The sequence below is a fragment of the Chelonia mydas genome, chromosome 1, assembly GCF_015237465.2.
Source record: "Chelonia mydas isolate rCheMyd1 chromosome 1, rCheMyd1.pri.v2, whole genome shotgun sequence".
In the NCBI taxonomy this organism is placed as follows: Eukaryota; Metazoa; Chordata; order Testudines; family Cheloniidae; genus Chelonia; species Chelonia mydas.
Genome location: NC_057849.1, coordinates 160,378,381 through 160,399,517, shown reverse-complemented (window position 1 = coordinate 160,399,517; position 21,137 = coordinate 160,378,381). Strand labels below are relative to the sequence as shown.

Sequence of the window (21,137 nt, the reverse complement as noted above, 5' to 3'; positions counted from 1 at the left end):
GTGTGAATGATGTGCAAGGAGTGGCATTTTTAAATAAGAATTTTGTTAACATTTCACACAACAAAACTTGTGATGAATATCCTGGAAAAAAAAGAAGCTGAAATGTTAAGGCAAAAATTACTTCAGAAAGAAAGATCATTTCAGAATGAATTTGAGGTTAGGGAACTGTGGTAAAGGTTTCCCCAAGAATACTCATTTAAATGTTTAAGCACATTTCAATTCAACCATGTTTCTGACCTTTTTGTGTTCATTTTCCAAGGTCACTTGAGAAAACAAGCTTAACTAGTATGAACATTCAGAAAAAGCTACAATTTTAAGCTCGTATGCTCAACTACCCACCAAAACCAAATTATGGATTATACAGGAGACTGTAAAATAGGCAGTTCATACTGTCTTGGTCAGCTTGACCAGTAGGTGAACAGAAATGATACTACACGACTTAAGTAAGTAAAAGCCAACCTAATGTGGATTGTGAACATACGTAATCAATGATCTGACAATAGAGAGTTATTTGCTGAAGAAATTTGTGAATAAAGAATCAATGGGAGAATTTCGCAGAGACACAGAGAGGACAACTCATAAACAGAACAGGAAATATGCTGAATAATATTGTCAGGTGTTACTCCCTCTGCTCTGGAATAAAAGCTGTTTTAACTCAGTTTATGGTTGTGAAACCAAACACAATGGTTTCTATTAAAAAGACAGCCTTTACAAATGCCAAATGCCCACCTAGCTCCATTCAACAATTATCCCAGTTCACACCAGCGGAGGACCTGCCCTCTGAGTCTATCTATTCAGTTACGCAAAATCAGGGGCAGATGAGGATGCCCAATAACTGGATGAAGACTGGACATTGAAAATTCAGACAGCAAGACACAGGCACTTAAAAATGGACGTGCCTGCCCTGTGCCCAGTACACTTCCAGCAATAATTTATAATGCCCAGCATGCTTAATAACAAATGCTTAGAGCAGAAAATAGGCAGCATTCTGGCTTAGCAGATCTTTGCAGAACTTAAAAAAGAACCCATCAGACTGTACTCTCGTTTTAAAGTGTGTGGCCTGTAACTTGTAGGATACTAGGTTAATCCACTGTGACACAGCAGGGGTTGTCAAAGCTGATCCAGAGCAACAGCCTGCAGTGTGGGCCTGTTGTATTTTCTAATCCCTTTGGCTGGAGTGGGCTTTTTGAAAGCCGAAAGGGAAGATGAAAGTCTAAAAAAAACTCCAACTGCTTCTGTTTAAATAATGCTTTTGATCTTAAACTGCTGCGTTTAGTCAAAGCAGGGCTCAGGGGGCTGGAGCATGCTGAAAGCATGAAACTCTCATAGGAGAGAGATGGAAACAGGGGGAGTAAGAGAGAGAAAGGGAGCAGGTGGAGGCTGGTCTAATGAGCATGTAAAAAGGAGTCTTCCAGTCAGCAGGCAGCCTGAAATGTGATCTCCAATATATACAATGGAATTTTTATTTAATGGCCCTGGCAAACACAATTAAAAGGAGCGAAACTGCTTCAGAGGTAGCTCCTGAGAAGGGGGCAAGCGTCTACAATGGAGAGGAATTAGCCTCCCTACTTTTTCTTTTGCACTCATTTGTTTGTATAGTTGCGGGATGAGAGACTGCTGAATTGAGCTGCATTAGCACTGTACCCTTATTTTGGGTGGTTAACACTCTGACTTTTACGTGGTGGGAGCTGCCCACTAGAGGCCTGATCCAAAGCTGACTGAAGTCAATGGGAGTCTTTCCACTGACATCAGTGGGTTTTGAATCTGGGCTTGACTACACAGAACAGTTGTACCACGTTAACTATACCAATATAGCTAGAACCAGAATAAGCACCTTTAGACAGATAGAGCAGGATCCACCCCGGGAGGTTGTATGGCTTTAGCTATATTGGTGTAGTTAAAGTGGTAAACACCCTCCCTCCTGCAGATGTGGATGTAATTATCAGAATATATTGATATAGTTTATGCCCACACAGTAAGGAGAAAAAGCTATATCAGTATATGGCACTTTAATTACAGTATGGTATATTACAATTGCATCCAAGCTAGGGCTTGTACGAGCATAATTATTTCTGTGTAAAGAAAAAAGTCACACTCCTACCAGTACAACTTTCAAGTGTAAAAACCAAATGAGTAGACAGCACTTATCAACTACTGCAATCTAAACAGAAGAAAAAACTTCTTCCAGAACTGAACATACCATGAAGAACAGGCATGCATAGATTTAGACACTTCAAATGGGAATTTTCATTCATTAAAACAATCTACTGCAGCTGAGAGTTTAGCACAGAACTGCAAGGCAGCAAGAGGATCGGATTATCACAATAAAGCTTTCACAGTTTACCCCATAACTTCACCAAGAAAATGTGAGATCTCCTTCTTAATCTCCTGTTTTCATGATAGCCTGACATACTGTAACCAGGAGACTTCCCATATTTGCTTGGGAGATTAACCCTTTTAATCGGGGGGAGAGGGGGAAGAGAGGGGGAGGGCAGAGGACTAGATGGCTCAGGGGATTGGATAGTGAGATATTACTCACCTCTCTCACTTGCAGGTTATGTGCTGCAGTGCACCCTAGGCAAATGGTGATCAAAATATGTTACTATTGGTATATGAAACAATAATACCTAACTCTCAAATAGCACTTCTCATCAGTAGAAATCAAAGTACCTCACAATTTTTAGACTCGCAATACCTCTGTGAAGCAGGGCAGTGCTATGATCCCCATTTTACAGATGGGACCTGAGGCCTAGAGAGACTAAGTGACTGCCTAAGGTTACACAGAAAGTCTGTGGTCGAGCAGGGAATTGAAGCTGGGTCTCCCAAGGCCTAGACCAGTGCCCCAATCACTGGACCATCCACAGTACTGGTTTTAATGGGCTGGTGTCCAACATCAAACACCCACCACTCATTATTACTTTATACAGTCTCAACATAAAGGCCAAAAACATGAATGGGCATGTAGACTATAGTACCCATTTGCTCCTCGAGGCGGTCCCTGAAGGCCTGGCTATTAAGGTGCACTAGCAGGTGGATGGAGGGACGTTTGCATTGCTGCCCCCTGTGTGGTACTTGTTCTAGGGATAAGATGACACTGTTGTCTATCTGTCAGCTTTGAAAGGCAACAAATTCACTTAACCCTCCTGAAAGCATATGTCTCTAATGTCTGGCTAGACTTCCAGCATTTAGTTCAGATGTAAGTGTTCTCGTTAAATCAGGTTATATCTCCATTTACAGCAGTGCTCCTACCACCACACAAGTCCAGGGCTTTATAAATTCTTCACACGGATTTGGCAGCCCACAGTCACAGCTTGTTGTTGGTTTTGCTCCTCGGGCTATGAATTTTGTTACACCCAGTTTAAGCAAAATCAGAAATATTTACATGCAGGCCTTAAAACAAAAAACAAAAAAAACCCAGTAACACTTTACAAAAGCCTGATATTATCTAGTGACTGTATTGTAACACTCAGTTGCACTTCTTATGGCCTAGGGGTAATATGTATTCACATTTCAGCGTTCTCTATATGGCAATGTGCAATAGGGACAGAACTTAAAGTTGCACTCACAAAATTCCTGTTGTAAATGTTAAAGGACCATATCCTCACCTTGCTCTTTTGTGTAGAGCTCGTACTTATGTCAGTGGGATTTCTATGTATGGCTAGAGGATGATATGTGATAAAGAAAGGCTCATATCAAGACTCCTACAATGCTCACACCGTTTAGTTCAGGACCACCACCATATCAGGCCAGTCACTTAGTAACTTTTCTTCTCTTTAACTTTTAAAATATAATCCAGTAACTACGAGTAGGAAAAAGTTACTCTTAAACTTGCTGTATAACATATGTTATGTGTAATTGTTTAGGGCAAAGATGTTATGGATTAATGCCCCCGCACACACACCCCAGCAACCTTCCAATTCTGACAATCCCATTTTCACCAGGTCAGGACATCTGTGGCTTAATGACAATTCTCTTGGCTCCACTGGGAGACCCTCAGAGGTTCAAAATTAGCCTTGTTCCCACCTTTGATTTTTTCTTCAGGTTTTTATACATAGTTACTATAAGATTAAAGGGCAAAAACTTGGCCCCACTTTAGTCAGTGGGAGTCTTGTCATTAACTTCAGTGAGGACAGGACTGCATGCTAAGAATTATGCCATGAGTAACTTTTCAACATGTTACTCTTTGATGTGCAAAGTATAAATACAGACATATCCATTAAGAGGTGAAAAAGCTCATATACACATTGCAAATGGTGTGAAACTACATGCTGCATACTAAGCTCAACATGCTAACAGAAGCTGTGTTATCTGACTATAAAGTAATTTAGGTTTGTGCATGAAGCTTTATCATATGTTTGTTGATATAGACCTCTTTATATATGTTTTTTAAAAAGTGCAAAATAATTTGAAAGCTACTATGAATGTATGACTATCCCAAAGCCGCATGCTTTGCCTGAACACCACAGGTGTGCACCATACAAGCAGTTAAAATGCAATGAGAGATGAGGGTGTGACCAGGATTTAGAATGTGTAATATATTTGTCATAAGGGGAACTTGTGCATCTGTTGCATATTTGGGGACTGTACTTGTAGCTTTAAAAATATTTTAACAGATGGACATCTCTCCCCTTTAAAGACCATAAAAGGGCAAATTAAAGGGTCAAGGGTCTGATAGGGTCAATGGGTTGACAAGGATGGGTTGGCTGAAATGTTTGCAGCAAATCATATGTAATCCAGCTGGTTTCAGGTTTCCTTAAACTCAGACCACATTCATGGAAAGATTTGCTTCGAGATGCACATCTTTCAGCTGTATCTTAGCCCAGTCACAACCAACCCTGAGGACAGACTACGAGTGTGTCTCAAAATCATGATCATTTCATGACTTCAGCATGAAATCAGAACCAAAAAAAAACCCCCTCTAAACTATTCAGAGTGAGTTTTGGGTTCACTGGAATTTGAAACTCAAAACTAAATATATGGGGTAGAAAACCCAGATAGATCAAAACCATAGGACATGGTTTCACAAGTCTCTGTGAAGTGAAACTGACAAATTTCACACAGCTTTCCTCACAAGCAGAAGTGGTGAGCATTGGAGATGGTATGAAGGATGAACTGGAAGCATTCCTGTAAGGGTAGCAACTCCAGGTGTTCTCTACTTTCTCAGACTTATGATCAAATCTACTAATGCCATTTTAGGATATTTCAAATATCTGCATCCAGTTTCATAGTGAATTGTATGTTTTACACTAATAAATATCTTGTACTTAAACCTGTAATTTATCCTGCTGGGACCAATGTGGAAGAAAAGTCATTTATTTTGAAGACTTTATATTGGCAACCCAGAAATTTCTAGCCTCATTTCCAGCTCTAACTCTCAATTTAACAGAGGCAAATCTGCTGTATATGGTGCTCTTCTAGGGGCTAGACAGATACTTGTTCAGACAAGTCTGAAGCTATCAAATACATGGGAGATACCAAATTACTACAGGCCTTTATGAGAGTTATATTAGTTTGTCACAGCTCCATATACATATTATATACACTCATAAGATCAGAAGGGAGGTGGTGGCGAGGGCATTAGTGTAATACGTGCTTGTGGCTTGTCATAGGAACATAGGAATTGTTTATTGAATTAGACCTGAGGTACATCTAGTCCAGTATCCTGGCTCTGACAGTGGCTAGCTCCAGAGAGGAAAGTGCAGTAATCCTGCAGAAGGCAATTTTGGAATAACCTGCCTACAAGAGAAAATTTCTTCCTACCTATCAATCGGTAGAGGTTGGCTTTTGCCCTGAAACATGGGGGTGGGGGGATTATAACACTTCCAAAGCTCCTGTTCTTTTAAGTCTCGCTATTTTAAGTCTGAATACTGTTATCTATATAAATGTCCAGTCCTTTTACAAATCCTGTTAAACCGTTGACCCCAAAAGTATCCAGTAGCAATGAGTTCCAGAGGCTAACAACACATTCTTTGAAAAATTATTTCTGGTATAGCTTCTCGGATACGAATGAATTTACATCAGCTTGAGGACTTGTTTCACAATATGCAATGTGCTCCTCCTCACCATAAAGAGTAAGGACTGGATGTGTGTCTGTAATTTTGAAAAAAATATCAGATCTCACTCTGAATAAACTTTTAGATTTTCAAATTGCAATACACACAGTTGTATAAAATCTGAAGGCTTCAGCGAAGGGATTGTGTGGTATGTCACTAGCTCTGACTGCACTTTGAAATTCTAGAGAATACTTTGTTAACATTAGGAGCCTTATGCTAACATATTAATTGCACCAGTAATTTCATACAGCTTAATGGAAACCAAAATCCTACTTTGAGGCCTGCAGCCTCACAGTGGATACTGAGGGATTTGGTAGGACTCAAATTTAAAGTGCAGTTACATTCAGTGATGTGTATACCTTTTTATTCCTATTCAGTCAAAGTCGCTTGCTTTAGCTTCTCATTCTGGTGTTACAGCTGCAGGGCCAACACAGCTATGGATGGGTGAGCCAGCTTCTGTTCTAGTTCATCTGAATTGTTATCTCAGTTCTGACTGCAGAATCTTTGTTGCTTTTCAGTGAAACAGGAGCCAGAAAAAACTCAGCTTGACTTTGTTGTGTTTTCAGGGCAAGTTGTTTTTGCAGGGCTGGCCATTAGAAATATCCCCTTCTATTATTATAAACTGAGCAAATTTGATCTGAAAAATTTTGAGAGATAGATGTAGATGACATGATGCCATTTTTACAGTTATTTTTCAAATTATAACCATGGTCCACCCTCTGTGAAGAAAAAGGATTTCCATTCCCCCAGTAGATGTACTCCAATGCTGTATCTTTATATTTAAAGTGAGCATTCAAAAGGCCTGATTCCTGTTCTCTTGCTAAGCTATCTTTATGCCACCGGAGCGGTACAGGGGTGCCTTAAACTAGCCCTAGCAGGCTGATGGGGATTGCCCCAGCACAGGAAATTTCAGCCCCTCCCAAACCCCTGAACATCCAGAGGGTGCATTGGCACGAGCTGTGGAGTATGGGCATGATGGGGGCCAGATCATGATGAGTTCCCTGATCCCCAACTGGTAATATGATTCCATAATGTTTTATAGTGGAGATTTCAAAGATGAGGCTAGACACAGAGAATATAGCTTCACAGATTCCTCAATAGTGGTTCCACTTAAGTTTTAACAGCAATTATGTCCATTTATACATAAATCAATAGTAATTTCTCTCCCACGTTTAGCTGTAGATTCCCTCTTCAAAGATAATAAGCTAAAGAGAATGTCTGCTTCTGCTTCACAATAAAATACTTAATTTACCTTTCACCACCATGAACTTGCCAACATCATAGGATTATAAATGTCATTTAAACATGAGCATATTGTTCTTATTATGGTCAATTAGTACTGAAACTTTGCTGTGTAGAACCAATACAGGACTACACATTGGCCACACAGCCAGCACTAGGCATAAGCAGACTAAACAATTGCTTAGGGCCCTGAGCAGCTGAAGGGGGCCCCTATTTGCTTTTTTTAGTAAGTGTTGTGGGGGATGGGAGCCAAAAATATTCCTGGTTAAGGCCCCCAATGAGCTAGCACCACCTCTGATTGGCAATGAAACTGTGCGATGCTCCTCCAGGTTTTAGATCTGTCAAAATAATGCAACTTCTCTTGCATTAATGTTGTACGTATTGGCAATATATATATATTAGATATCTTTACTTCCCACTGGACAAGTACCTCAGAGCTAGAGTCTGGTTCTCTGGTTGAAATGTAACCCAGAGGCACTGTTGGTGAAAGGATAAAGAGTGAGACAATCTTGGGTATCTGTAAATCAGTCATATCCACTGGCTCATGAATCCTGTCTAATCCTGCGACCACAGCACATCACTTCTTTTACGGCTTGCTTAGACACTGAATTTAGTGTCCAGGCCCAGTATATGATCTTTCAGTCTTACTAAACCAGAAGATTAATCTTTTATTTAAGATACTTTACCTGTTTCTTCTCAGTGATTCCTGTGTTCTGGTTTCTCAGTGTTATACAAGCCTTTTAAATAAACACACACACGCACGCACACACACAGAGTCACTCACTCGTGTGTGTGTGGATAGATAGATAGATAGATAGATAGATAGATAAAATGAGTCTAACACAGAGGGGAGGCTGTGTAAATCAGACATTGTGTAAGCCTTTTCTTTTATTACACCGTGGTTTTTATGAGATTCTTTAGCTCAACTTCCTTTTCAAAAGATACACTACCAACTCTATAGTGCTCACACTCGTCAACTTTTTGTTACAGTTCTGACAGTCTGCAAAGAACTAGAACTGTCTTTCCCGCTCCTCACCACTCAATGTGGCAATGTGTTTTTTTTTCTATTTTGAAAATATAGTTGTTTTACTCACCCTCAAAAAAAGTCACTGACCTGGGCAAGAGGAGGAATAGAGTTTTCCAAATTAGTATTAATTTAAAGTCAGATGCTGTATATCTCTCAGAGGGAAAAAAATGTCTTTTCTACAGAGATATTTCCAATATTTAAAATATATGAATCCTCTGAATAATGTACTGGGTTCTAGTGGGCTGACATCATCACTGTGTTCATTTATTTCTTTCCCTTCTGAAAATTCTCTAAGGATCAACACCCCCACAGATGAGCCATGCAGAGATCAGCATTTGGGAGGGAAGCAGAGTTTGGAACGGGAAACATATCTTAACACTCAGGGGGCCCCCAATATTAGCAGATTGTCTCAGAAGTCCGTAGACTACTTTGTAGGTTGGATGCTATGCCATCCATTCTTCAGAGTTTTTTCTTTTCTTTTTTTTATTGCATGGCCATCCTTACAGGAAATGTTTGTTACAGTGTTGAATGCTTCATACTGGAAATCAACTTCGCATGTGGCTATTCTCACAAATGTGCAATCCCCAAATGTATACATGTACCAAAACTATGTTAGAACTAAAAGTCTGATCATGGAAACACCACTAAGGCCAGTGATTATTACCATGAATAGTACCCTTGACTGCAGTCAATGAGTGTGTTTATTTACACTGCTAAGTATAAGCCATGCCACTTATATCATTCAACATCTTGATTCAAAGAGTGATATCAAGAAAGCTATTCAGATAACCTGCTTTTATGGTAGGTGTTGGAGAAGCTATTATACCACCATTAGTCCAAAATAGAGACAAATATTCAGATGAAAGGAAGACTCAGACTCTCTAACCGGAGAAGCTTTTGAGTGAGTCATAACCAGGGGATACACTTAATCTAGACTCAGATAATAGAGAATTTCTGATTAGACAGACTCTTTTGACCCAAGGAGAACTACTGACTTCCTGGATCCAACTGCAGGACAAGTCAGAGCCATGGACTTTAATGAGTAAAGATAAGCACATGTGTAAGTGTTTTCAAGATCTGGGCCTTAACTGCAAACTATTTAGAGCAAGGTCAGTAAGATTTCTGTACATTACTCAGAATAAAAGGGTCCCAATCTGGACACTACCATAATATAAATTATAAGTAATAAGACAGCAACAAGTCATGTACTTTTCTAAGAGAATTGCACCTATCCACAAACTTTAAAGTGCCTTAACTAAAAAACAAAGAGACAAAATCCAGAAGCAACCTCTTCCATATATGGAAATAACTAGCCAGACCTCACAACAAAGGGAAGATGAGGAGATATAACCTATGCTTCCAAAATATTACACTCCATGTTACATGCATCTTCTTAAAAACCCGTACAACAAGACTTGCGATTCTCTTTTTCATAACAGGCAAAATTATTAGGCTGTATTAGGTAATAGTAACATTTTTTTACTCCAAGAATGCAAGGAAACAGCTTTCAAATCCCTATTTCTTATTTTATATGTTGTTTAACCACAAGAAATTCCGAGGGAATTCGTTTTCATGTTCTCCCTGCTCCAAAAATATCATTGCTGTGACCTCATTGATACAACCTGACTGGAATGTTTCTAGCGGAGAGAAAACCTTCACAATAATAGGGGGTTACACAGGAAGAACAGACACAAACTACAACATAAGAGCCTTGATGATATAATCCCATATTCGACAGAAAGATGGGTTGACTGCTTTCTGCTGGCTGCAGTTTAGCAAGACCCTTAGGAGTACTCTTCCCTTAAACTCCTGCCATCCACCCCAAACTTACACTGAAATCAAACCACTAGGAAAATAAGGCACTTCTTAGAAGTATCCCTGACAAACATTTTAATGTGTTCAGCATGCATGATGCTCCAGCAGAAGTTTCAATACAGTCTTCATTTCTTTACCTAGTGGCACAAGGGAGGACCTGGTGTGGTGCGATAGAAAAAGGGCCATATCCTTTGTGGTGTACCACATTAAATTAATTTGTCAGGCTTTCTAAGTCTGTCACTGTTCACAGACGGTGGAACAATTGTTTTGCTTCCCCACTCCCCTCTTTTTTTCCCAATTTTCACATAGTATCATGCTAAAAAAGAGTTATGGATTTCCTTCTGAGAGGACTGCATGGACTGATAAAGTAAATTCATGGCACAAAACAACTTGTTATTTTCCCTTTTACCTCATAATTTCACTTAAGAGAGAAAGTGCAATAAATTTTGGCGGGAAAAATAAGACTATTTTGGACATTTCTAATGACTAGTCTGTGTAAACACTATTGAGAAATATGGGTGAGAACAATTCATCCAGAGGAATGATTATTTTTCTTGCCCCGAGGCCCTAAACAGCACTTTTGTGAAGTATTTTAAATTGTCTGAAGTTCATTTAAGAAGAGGAAGAAGCAAAAAAAGAATGTTTGGAAAACTCTCATAGGCTTTCATGTTTAAATGCTTTATTCTTTGGTGATTATGAAACAGTCACTTTCTAACTCAACTGAAGAACTGTTGCCCAAACTTTCCTAACACACAGTTAGTGGCCATTTTGATCTCACTTACTCTGGATATATACCAGAATAGCTGAGATCAGAATCTGGTCCAAGGTATCGATGCAACATTTAGAACAATGGGGTCCTGGTCCCAGACTGGGGCCCCTAGGGGCTACGATAAGATAAATAATGAATAATAATACACAGTTGGACACTCTCGCTATGCACACAATGTGTTGGAGCTAAATTCTCTGCTAGTGTAAACTCGCACAGCTCCACTACCTGTAATGGAGCTTCAGCAATTCATGCCCGCAGAGAATTTGGCCCTTGGTCTTTAGTGTTTTACTAGCTTCCCTGACACTACTTAAATATGGTGCCTCGGTATAGCTCCTATTGTCTCCGGAACTCTGCTACAGGCTGGCTGGGCATTAGTACTTCAAGCACTGCCCCACAGGGTTCACTCTTCATTGCCTTATCAAATGAACAAAATTTCCTCAATAAGTCTTCCTGTACTGCAGATAAAATAGCAAACAAACATTTGGGCGAGTTAAAAAAAAAGCTGACTAAATGCAGGAAGATCATTCTTGTTATTCTACCAATATTGCTTCCTTTGCTCCAAAGGAAATGCTAGTTCAGAAGGAGCCAGGGGAGCAGTTAGCAGCTTCTTGCTAGAGCTCCAGTATCTCTGCTGCAGAGGCTAGAAGATGCTGTAAGAATGTGTGACTCATACGGCTCATCATGATTGAAACCTCTTCCGATGCCAGTAGAAATCTACTTAAAACCTTTCATTTGCAGGGTAAAAAGAGAGCTGGAATGACATTTTTCTTCTGTACATTCACCCTGTTTTCAAATCAGAGGGCCCCGAGCTGCAGCAGGAGCAGGGTGCTTGCAATGTAGCTGGTTGTGACAAGGCAGCTGACAAGCCTTCCGCATTCCACAGCTCGATTATTAATATGAATAACTAATGACTCACGCTGACACTACCGAGGCCGGGAAACTTTCTGTAACTAAAGAGTTATAAAATGTTATTCTCCCACAGCACCACCACCAAATCGATGAGTGATCTGTGTACGGTTTTGCATTCATTTCAAACTGAATATGCATGTCCCTGCACACATGGCTTGAAACAGTCAGAAGACTGGTGTTTAGGGGAAAGAGTTCAGTTGTATCAGGCTATTTAGGGGGCTCACTGCAAGAACGCAGAGACATTTCTCACGCTAGTCCACTTGCTTACTAATATGAATAACTAATGATTAAAGCATCTGATCTACCGAGGGCTGTGAGATTATTAGACCAGGCTTGTGAAACTTCTTTGTCACTGTCTGGAAAAGCCAGACTTCTCTGGAGGTTGCAGTTTCATTTTTTTCCCCCTGCTCAGAGGACGTGGTACGGCTTCAGCCAATAATTTAGAATCATCCGAGAGGGACACATCACCAAAAGCAACACTACATGTATGGATCCTCTTCTTCGCCTGGGCTACGTGAGTTGCAACTACCTTCAAGCAAGTTTCTGAGCTTTTCTTACTTGTTCCCAGTGAGCATGCTTCTTCTTCCTTTACCCCGACTGACAAAGTAGCAAAAATGAGACAGCATCACGCTCTGCTGGCTGTACGTATGAGCTTGCTCGTCATTCAGTACTGTACTGGTTTTAGTCTGTGATATGTGCAGCATGCCGTTGGCTGTTACTTTTAATGGCTGTAGCTCAAAAGCAAAGATTCTGCCAAAAGAATCAAAAAGGTTGATGCTACTGCTATTGTAGTGTGTGGAACTCCGATGAATAGTATAACGTGCCTGGATTTACAAAAGGAAAATCTGTGAGGATGCCATGACTCTTTGAACAGCTAAAGTGAGTTATAATAATATCTCTAAAGAATTGACAAATAGTGAGCTAATAAAGCAATAACCTCAGACATTAGCTTCAGTAAGACTTTTTCAAAGAAAACAGAAGTGGAAAACTATATATTATAAGCATTTCCTGAAATGTGCAACAAGCATGCATTTTCTTAAACATAGGACAGTCCAAAGTATATTTAACAGCACGGAATAGCACTTACCTCTCATGAAGCACTGTTGGTAAGAAGGAAATGACTCAAATACGCTGTTTGAAGCCATAGTTTCCTCTTTAAAACTTATTCTTTCTTTAAAGTGGGGGAATATATGATTTCTTTCACCTTGGGAAGTGAAAAAGTAAGAATGGTCATTGTTATAACCCTCCTCCTGGCCATTGCTTTCTATTTTATCTTAGTGCCTTTGAAGCAACATAAGCCAGATAATAAGATTCTTTTTCTAAAACAAACACTGAAATTGTTAAAAAAAAAATAGCGGATCAGTTGTGGTTTGATGATGCTTACCACTCTACGAAACTCTGTGGTTTGCAGTCAAAACGATTTGCCCTGTCTGCTGACCAATATCCCGGACCCGCTCTTGTGTGACTGCCTCTGTACCCAACTTGTGGTTCTGTGGTTGTTTATGAGGCCCAAAGAAGTGTTTCACACAACCAAAATTACAAATTTAACTGTTCCCCTTTCCACAACCTGTTTCAATTGGTCTGTGCCGATCACATGATTTGAGTGATGTCGACTTTAAAAAAAACCCAAAACTTTCTAAGCAATGCCCTACCCACTCCACCTGCCCTCCCCTAGGCTGAGAAACAGAGTAGATTTTGCAGAGGGAGGGAAAAAAAGTGACTCACAGCCCCTCATTCTGGAAATGGTCTTGCTGATTTAGTACAACTCTGCTTGTTTTGTTGTTTGTGGTTTTTGGAACTACCGATTATTTTGATAGAGATTTCATTGCTGCTTATTCAATAGTAATTCAAACCCTGGTATTAGTCGGCTGCTAAAGGAGGATGCATATGTCATCATTTAAAACCTTAGGAATCAGCTGTAGGAAAAGTCTACTAGCTGTTGAAGAAGAATATAAAGGGATAAAAATCTGCAGTGTAAAAATTAAAAGAAGAGATTATGAATTTCAACCTATAGAATCTGGAACAAAGGGCTTGTTGAAGGAAGTCAGTCTGTATAAGCTGGCAACAAAGACTGTAACTTACTGCCAAAGGGCCAAATCCTGTAGTCCTTTCCCAGGCAAAGCTCCCATTGACTTCAGAAGGAGTTCTACTGGAGTGAAAACTGAGTAAAGACTCATCAGTTTTTAGGATATAGTGAATAAGAGATTGATCAAAGAACACAATATTCTAAATTTCTGTCTAAAACAGTGGAGCTCCTTTACAAACAGAATAGCCCAGCCCATGCTGGTCTGACTCTGGTTAGAACACTACGCGCGGGGGGGGGAGGGGAGGGGGAGCTACTTATGTCAGAACAATGAAGTGACTGTTATGCCAGCTATTGTCTCCTTTCTCACCTCTTCTGAATACTGGACAACTACCTTTTTGCACTTCAATGCAAATCAATATGATACCTCACACCTGTACAGGAGCTTGGAGCTCAACAGGTTTTTTAAGCTATTAAACATTTGCCAAGGAACCAGTAACAATAGAGGAAATGAACCAATTCACACAACACATCAGAAAGAGTATTGTCCTGCACATGCTACGTGACAAATACAGTTAAAAGTGTAGCCTGAAGAAAAAGTGGTACACATTTGTGATGTCATTATTATTTTGTATTGCAATAGGTACAGGAGACCCCTATTTGGGTCATGGCCCATTGAACTGGGTGCTGTACAAACACATAGGAACACAAAGTTCCTCCCCTGAAGAGCTGACAATCTAAGTCCACAGTAGTGCAATTGGACTCATGCACACAGACCCTAAAACCCTAAAACCCCTCTGACATCCATGGGGCTCCACACAGGAATAAGGATTTCCCCACCTGAATCATATCTCCATAACATAATAACAAACCCATACTTTCAATACTTTTGGATTTTTCCCTACACTAATTTTGTTGTGTGAAAAGAAAATCGCTTTCCCCCATTGACTTTGTCCTTTCCATTTGGCTAACATTGACTTATCTCTTGTGTTTCTAAAGCAGCTGCAATTTACATGGTGCTGTCGGCTTATTTCCTTGCTTGGTGCCTGAGTGTGAGTGATGATATAAGTTTCAACACAGAGCTGGGAACAGCATCAGGTTGGTAATTGCTATGTCTGAACCAGCAGAGGGAGCTCAGATGGGTCCTGCAGGAACGTTGGGATTGGGATGTGGACGCTAGGTATTTCCCCCCTCTATAATCCATTAAACAGAAAGGCTGGCCAAATATTTAGAGTCTAAATTACTTAATAATAGAGCTAGATGAATAATGCAAAAATACTTCCTCCGATATTTGTTCTAATTTTCAGTGGTGCTGGAACAATTTTTATAGTGCGGGTGCTGAAAACCATTGGATCAAACTGTAAGGTAAACCCTGCCTATGATGGAAACCATGTTAAGCCAGGGGGTGCTGCTGTACTCCCAGTACCCCGACTTCCAGCACCTATCCTAATTTTTTAAAACAAATTCACTTTCATGTTTCCAATATTTTCTCCTTTTTTGTGTTCCCTTTCCATGAACATTCATCCAAATGGATTTTACTCTATGAATGCCCATTGGAAAATGTGGTTTACGCTTACCCCATCTGAACACTCATGAAAAGCAAATTCCAGATTCACTTTCCACAAGCCTTTTCACCAAATACCTGGTGGTGAGGATTAAGCTCAGCTAATTAGAGAACAGCAACAGTATCATGTGGCTTATTCAGCCAATCGTATACAGCAACACACCTCACAATTTGGCCAAACAAGCCACAAAAATAAGTTTGAAATTATTATTTTGATAAGGAACACAAGAAAGCCACAATCTGTTCACAGGCATTCAAGGGACATGCAAGATTCAAGGCAAAATTGGTTGAATAAGTTATTTGTTATGATTTAGCTCAGTTCTATTTGATAAAGTCATTTCAAAATCGGATGTGCGTTTCTTTTAGGAAGTTCTTACCAAGGGGATACATGTTTTTCTAGTGATATCAATGTATGGAAATTCTGGAGGGCTGCGGAGGGCAATGCTTGGACCAACTTACTTTTACAGAAAGTGGGGGAAAAAATCAGTTTTGTCCACTTTGCCTGGCTCTTGCTTCTAACCCATTGTCTAGATCACCAAGTAAGAGAAGCTTCCACCAGGAGCCTTAGTAACTCAATGCTATAAAACACAGCAATGATTCCAGTCTTAAGGTATAACTAAAGCCACTTTTTATTTCCCTTGTTCTAATAATCAAAGGGATGGGAAAGCTCCCAGACACCCAGGCAGCTAGATACTCAGACAGCCATAGCATATGCTATAATGGCCAGCCAGACTGTGGGCATAGCACTAGGGACAAAGTGCCACTGCATGGTGAATGTGAGCTATGTTAATGCCTTCACCTCAGTCATTTGCCACGCCAGCCATGGCATAACTATGCTATGTGAGAAGCAACAACTGGGCTGGTTTTAACGCCTCAGAATTACTGCAGATGATGCAAGAGAAAAAACGAAGTGTTTCAACATGTATCCTGCCACTGCAGTTTCTTCTCTGCTACAAAACAGCATCTGAAAATGCTTTGCTAACATCCACACACTTTGAACCTTAGGAAAGGGATCATAGAACAGCACACTGGAACCCAGATTTGAATGTTGTTTTTCAGGCCCATTCTAAACTTAAGTTGAAGAATTAACTACTTTATTCCCAGGCCTTTGTTATGCCAGTCAAGGAAGCTCTCCATTAATACTAACAAAGATGGGTTACACCTGGCAATTCTTAGCAGAAATTCTGAATGTGTTGAGGTATCGTTTTGTAGTGGTGTTAGGTAAAACGTAATGGAAATGCTATAGTTATAGTTATATATGTCATTATTTATTGCCAGGTTATCTGGCAATGTACAAATAAAGGAAGAAGCTGAAGCATTTCTCACAACAATCCCTGCCCCAAGGAGTTTATGAAAATACTACTATGGGCTGCTGTCTAATTAAAATTGGTCTCCTACATTTTTTAAAATCTGGACTCTGCCTCTTCTAAATAAAGTTCTGCATAAAAATCATATGACTATTATCTTGGGTCCTTTGCTTTCTAATAACAGCTTTTTAACATTTAGGCAATATCATACTTAATTCTGGAAACTGACACATCATGAAGCAAATTATCAAGTGGCCATATGACACTATGAAAGAGCAAATTAATGTGCTAGTAGTCATTTGTTCAATTTGGTATATGGTGTATTGGGCAGGGGTCAAAGGTCTAATGATGTTAAAGAATTTATTTCCCACAGCTGACTGAGGAACATGACCCCATTAGCTAGAGTCATTAGCTGGAACATGACTTCAAGTAAATAGGTCTCGACATTGTACATGTCTGAATACTCTGAAATCTGACTCTAGGCTAAAGGTGAACATGTCCTCTTCAAACTCCGGTGGGGTTTCCAAATTTTGAAAAAGTAAAGAAGTCACAGGGTGAAACTAAACAGTTGAGATTTTCAAGGCAAATCCTTCTTGCTTTCATAATTTCATTCAAAGGCTAAATTAGGAACATGACCTCATTAGATGAATTACGTGAATATGTGAAAATACCCACATCAACAGTATTTTTCTCTTAGGGTACATCTACACAAGGAAACAAAACCTGCGACTGTCCTGGGTCAGCTAACTCAGGCTTGTGGGGCCCAAACATCTACACAGCAATTTTCAGCCTGGAGCCAGAGCCCTGTAAGATGACCTGAGCCAGCCGTGGGTTTTTTATCCCAGTATAGACGTACCCTTAGAGTGCCCAATCTCTCTGTTGAAACTAATTGTTTCCTTGAAGAGCATAGTAACCAATGGCAAATCATCACCCAGGTGCAGAAAGCCACAGGCTGCTGAGATACCCAAACAGAATGATTTGGGGATTACACCAGTCTGTCTCAGGAGGAGTCTCAAGGTCAGGTTTCCAGTTTGAACTTTGACACAACAATGTAGGGAGGCCCACATTTTTTCCATCTGCCCCTGGGCGCTCCATCATCTCAGGCATTGGCACCCTGACAGCAGGATTGTCTGGCTATGTAGACTCCCTCCTCAGGCCCTACGCCACCAGCACTCCCAGCTACCTTCGAGACACCACTGACTTCCTGAGGAAACTACAATCCATCGGTGATCTTCCTGATAACACCATCCTGGCCACTATGGATGTAGAAGCCCTCTACACCAACATTCCACACAAAGATGGACTACAAGCCGTCAAGAACACTATCCCCGATAATGTCACGGCTAACCTGGTGGCTGAACTTTGTAACTTTGTCCTTACCCATAACTATTTTACATTTGGGGACAATGTATACCTTCAGATCAGCGGCACTGCTATGGGTACCCGCATGGCCCCACAGTATGCCAACATTTTTATGGCTGATTTAGAACAATGCTTCCTCAGCTCTCGTCCCCTAACGCCCCTACTCTACTTGCGCTATATTGATTACATCTTCATCATCTGGACCCATGGAAAAGAAGCCCTTGAGGAATTCCACCATGATTTCAACAATTTCCATCCCACCATCAACCTCAGCCTGGTCCAGTCCACATAAGAGATCCACTTCCTGGACACTACAGTGCTAATAAACAATGGTCACATAAACACCACCCTATACCGGAAACCTACTGACCGCTATTCCTACCTACATGCCTCCAGCTTTCACCCTAACCAAACCACACGATCCATCGTCTACAGCCAAGCTCTGCGATACAACCGCATTTGCTCCAACCCCTCAGACAGAGACAAACACCTACAAGATCTCTATCAAGCATTCTTACAACTACAATACCCACCTGTGGAAGTGAAGAAACAGATTGATAGAACCAGAAGAGTTCCCAGAAGTCACCTACTACAGGACGGGCCTAACAAAGAAAATAACAGAACGCCACTAGCCGTCACCTTCAGCTCCCAACTAAAACCCCTCCAACGCATTATTAAGGATCTACAACCTATCCTGAAGGATGACACAACACTCTCACAAATCTTGGGAGACAGGCCAGTCCTTGCCTACAGACAGCTCCCCAACCTGAAGCAAATACTCACCAACAACCACATACCACACAACAGAACCACTAACCCAGGAACCTATCCTTGCAACAAAGCCCGTTGCCAACTGTGCCCACATATCTATTCAGGGGACACCATCACAGGGCCTAATAACATCAGTCACACTATCAGAGGCTCGTTCACCTGCACATCCACCAATGTGATATATGCCATCATGTGCCAGCAATGCCCCTCTGCCATGTACATTGGTCAAACTGGACAGTCTCTACATAAAAGAATAAATGGACACAAATCAGATGTCAAGAATTATAACATTCATAAACCAGTCGGAGAACACTTCAATCTCTCTGGTCACGCAATTGCAGACATGAAGATCGCTATCTTACAACAAAAAAACTTCAAATCCAGACTCCAGCGAGAAACTGCTGAATTGGAATTCATTTGCAAATTGGATACTATTAATTTAGGCTTAAATAGAGACTGGGAGTGGCTAAGTCATTATGCAAGGTAGACGTTCTGGTTAAACTTGGATTTATGCTGGAAATGGCTCACCTTGATTATCATACACATTGTAAGGAGAGTGGTCAGTTTGGATGAGCTATTACCAGCAGGAGAGTGAGTTTGTGTGTGTGTGTGTTTTTTTTGGGGGGGGGGGGGGGAACCTGGATTTGTGCTGGAAATGGCCCACCTTGATTTTCATACACATTGTAAGGAGAGTGGTCACTTTGGATAAGCTATTACCAGCAGGAGAGTGAGTTTGTGTGTGTGGTTTTTGGAAAAGGGGGGTGGGGTGGGGGGTGAGAAAACCTGAATTTGTGCTGGAAATGACCCACCTTGATTATCATACACATTGTAAAGAGAGTGGTCACTTTGGATGGGCTATTACCAGCAGGAGAGTGAGTTTGTGGGGGGGGGGGGGAGCGGAGGGTGAGAAAACCTGGATTTGTGCTGGAAATGGCCCAACTTGATTATCATACACATTGTAAGGAGAGTGATCACTTTAGATAAGCTATTACCAGCAGGAGAGTGGGATGGGAGGAGGTATTGTTTCATGGTCTCTGTGTATATAATGTCTTCTGCAGTTTCCACAGTATGCATCCGATGAAGTGAGCTGTAGCTCACGAAAACTTATGCTCAAATAAATTGGTTAGTCTCTAAGGTGCCACAAGTACTCCTTTTCTATAAACAAAAGGGTTTCTTTTCTCCAGTGACATCAGGCTCTCAGTTTTCACCCTCCTTTCAATTTAGAATCACTTTAATCCCTTGAGGTCTTCCAGACACACAACATACATCTAATGCAGCAGCACCTATTGGGCCCTTGGGTATAGTCTGCGTATTAGACACATCCTGTTGCTACAGTGAAAAGCAAGGGCCCATCCTCTCAGATGTGTGATACTTGGTGTGCTAATTAGTCATGGGCACCCCTCAGTAAGGTTTGGCTCAACACAGAGAAGTATAAATAAGTAGAGAAAGGCTTCAGACCAAGCTGCATGAATAACCACCTCAAAAAGGTAATTAGGAATAAGCAGAGCGCCTACAAAGAATGGAAAAAGGGCTTGATCAGCAAAGGAAACTACACCATGCAGGTTAGAAAACTTAAGACTAACGTGAGTACTGCTAAAAGTCAAGCTGAATTAGCTCTTGCTAAGGAAATTAAATAAATAGGAGGGTTTTTTAAAGTTATATAAATAAAAAGAGAATTAGGAAGGGTGAGGTTGGCCTGCTATGTGGCATGGATGAGTTTGAAGGTAATCCAGGTATGGCCCCAAACTAAATAAATATTGTGCCTCGGTTTTCAATAAGGATGATAAACATGGACCATGTGCACGAAAGCATGAAGGTTGATAGAAATGTGTGTCTAGCAATGGAAGTTGCCACATCTGAGGTAGAAGAAAACCGTAAAGAGTTTAATGCTCTCAGTTTGGAGGGACCAGATCATTTCCATCCCAGAAAGCTGAAAGATGTGGCGCATAAGATTGCTAATCCAGTAGCAAGGATTTTTTAAATAAACAACCTATTTGGGGGTAGTACCATATGACTGGAGAATAACTAACATTAGACCTATGTTTAAAAAAGGGTGGAGAAGTGATCCAGGCAATTACAGACCTGTTAGTCTGACCTCAGCATTTTGCAAGGCTTTACACCAAATTGTGAAGGAAAGAACAATTAAATCCATAGAGGTACAGTAAATGGTAAACGGGAAATAATGTGCCATGGGTTTACCAAAAGTAGATCATGCCAAACTAACCTGATTTCCTTCTTTGAGAAAATAACTGATTTTTTAGATTAGAGAAATGCAGTAGATCTAATAGATGTGGA

General features: G+C 40.6%; 1 protein-coding gene and 1 long non-coding RNA gene across 6 annotated transcripts in view; one reads left to right on the top strand and one right to left on the bottom strand.

Moving 5' to 3' along the window:
• The window catches only part of RUNX1 (RUNX family transcription factor 1), a 207,851-nt gene extending 194,428 nt beyond the window's left edge, over positions 1-13,423 (bottom strand). For 2 of the 4 annotated variants that reach the window (XM_037904395.2, XM_007054616.4), the window contains exon 1: positions 12,903-13,019. Coding sequence is in view for 2 of the 4 variants with exons in the window: in XM_037904376.2 (XP_037760304.1) it covers positions 12,903-12,960 (58 nt within the window). In the remaining 2 variants the exon portion in view is untranslated. Of the gene's footprint in view, positions 1-12,902; positions 13,020-13,199 lie in introns of those variants that run through there. The other 2 variants (XM_037904376.2, XM_037904401.2) reach the window with 2 other exon arrangements.
• Positions 6,650-21,137, top strand: part of LOC119566797 — a 47,242-nt gene continuing 32,754 nt past the window's right edge. Inside the window, exons 1-2 of one of the 2 annotated variants that reach the window (XR_005226166.2) lie at positions 6,650-12,694; positions 14,838-14,936. This is a non-coding gene — a long non-coding RNA (uncharacterized LOC119566797). The remainder of the gene's footprint in view (positions 12,695-14,837; positions 14,937-21,137) is intronic. The other variant, XR_005226167.2, reaches the window with a different exon arrangement.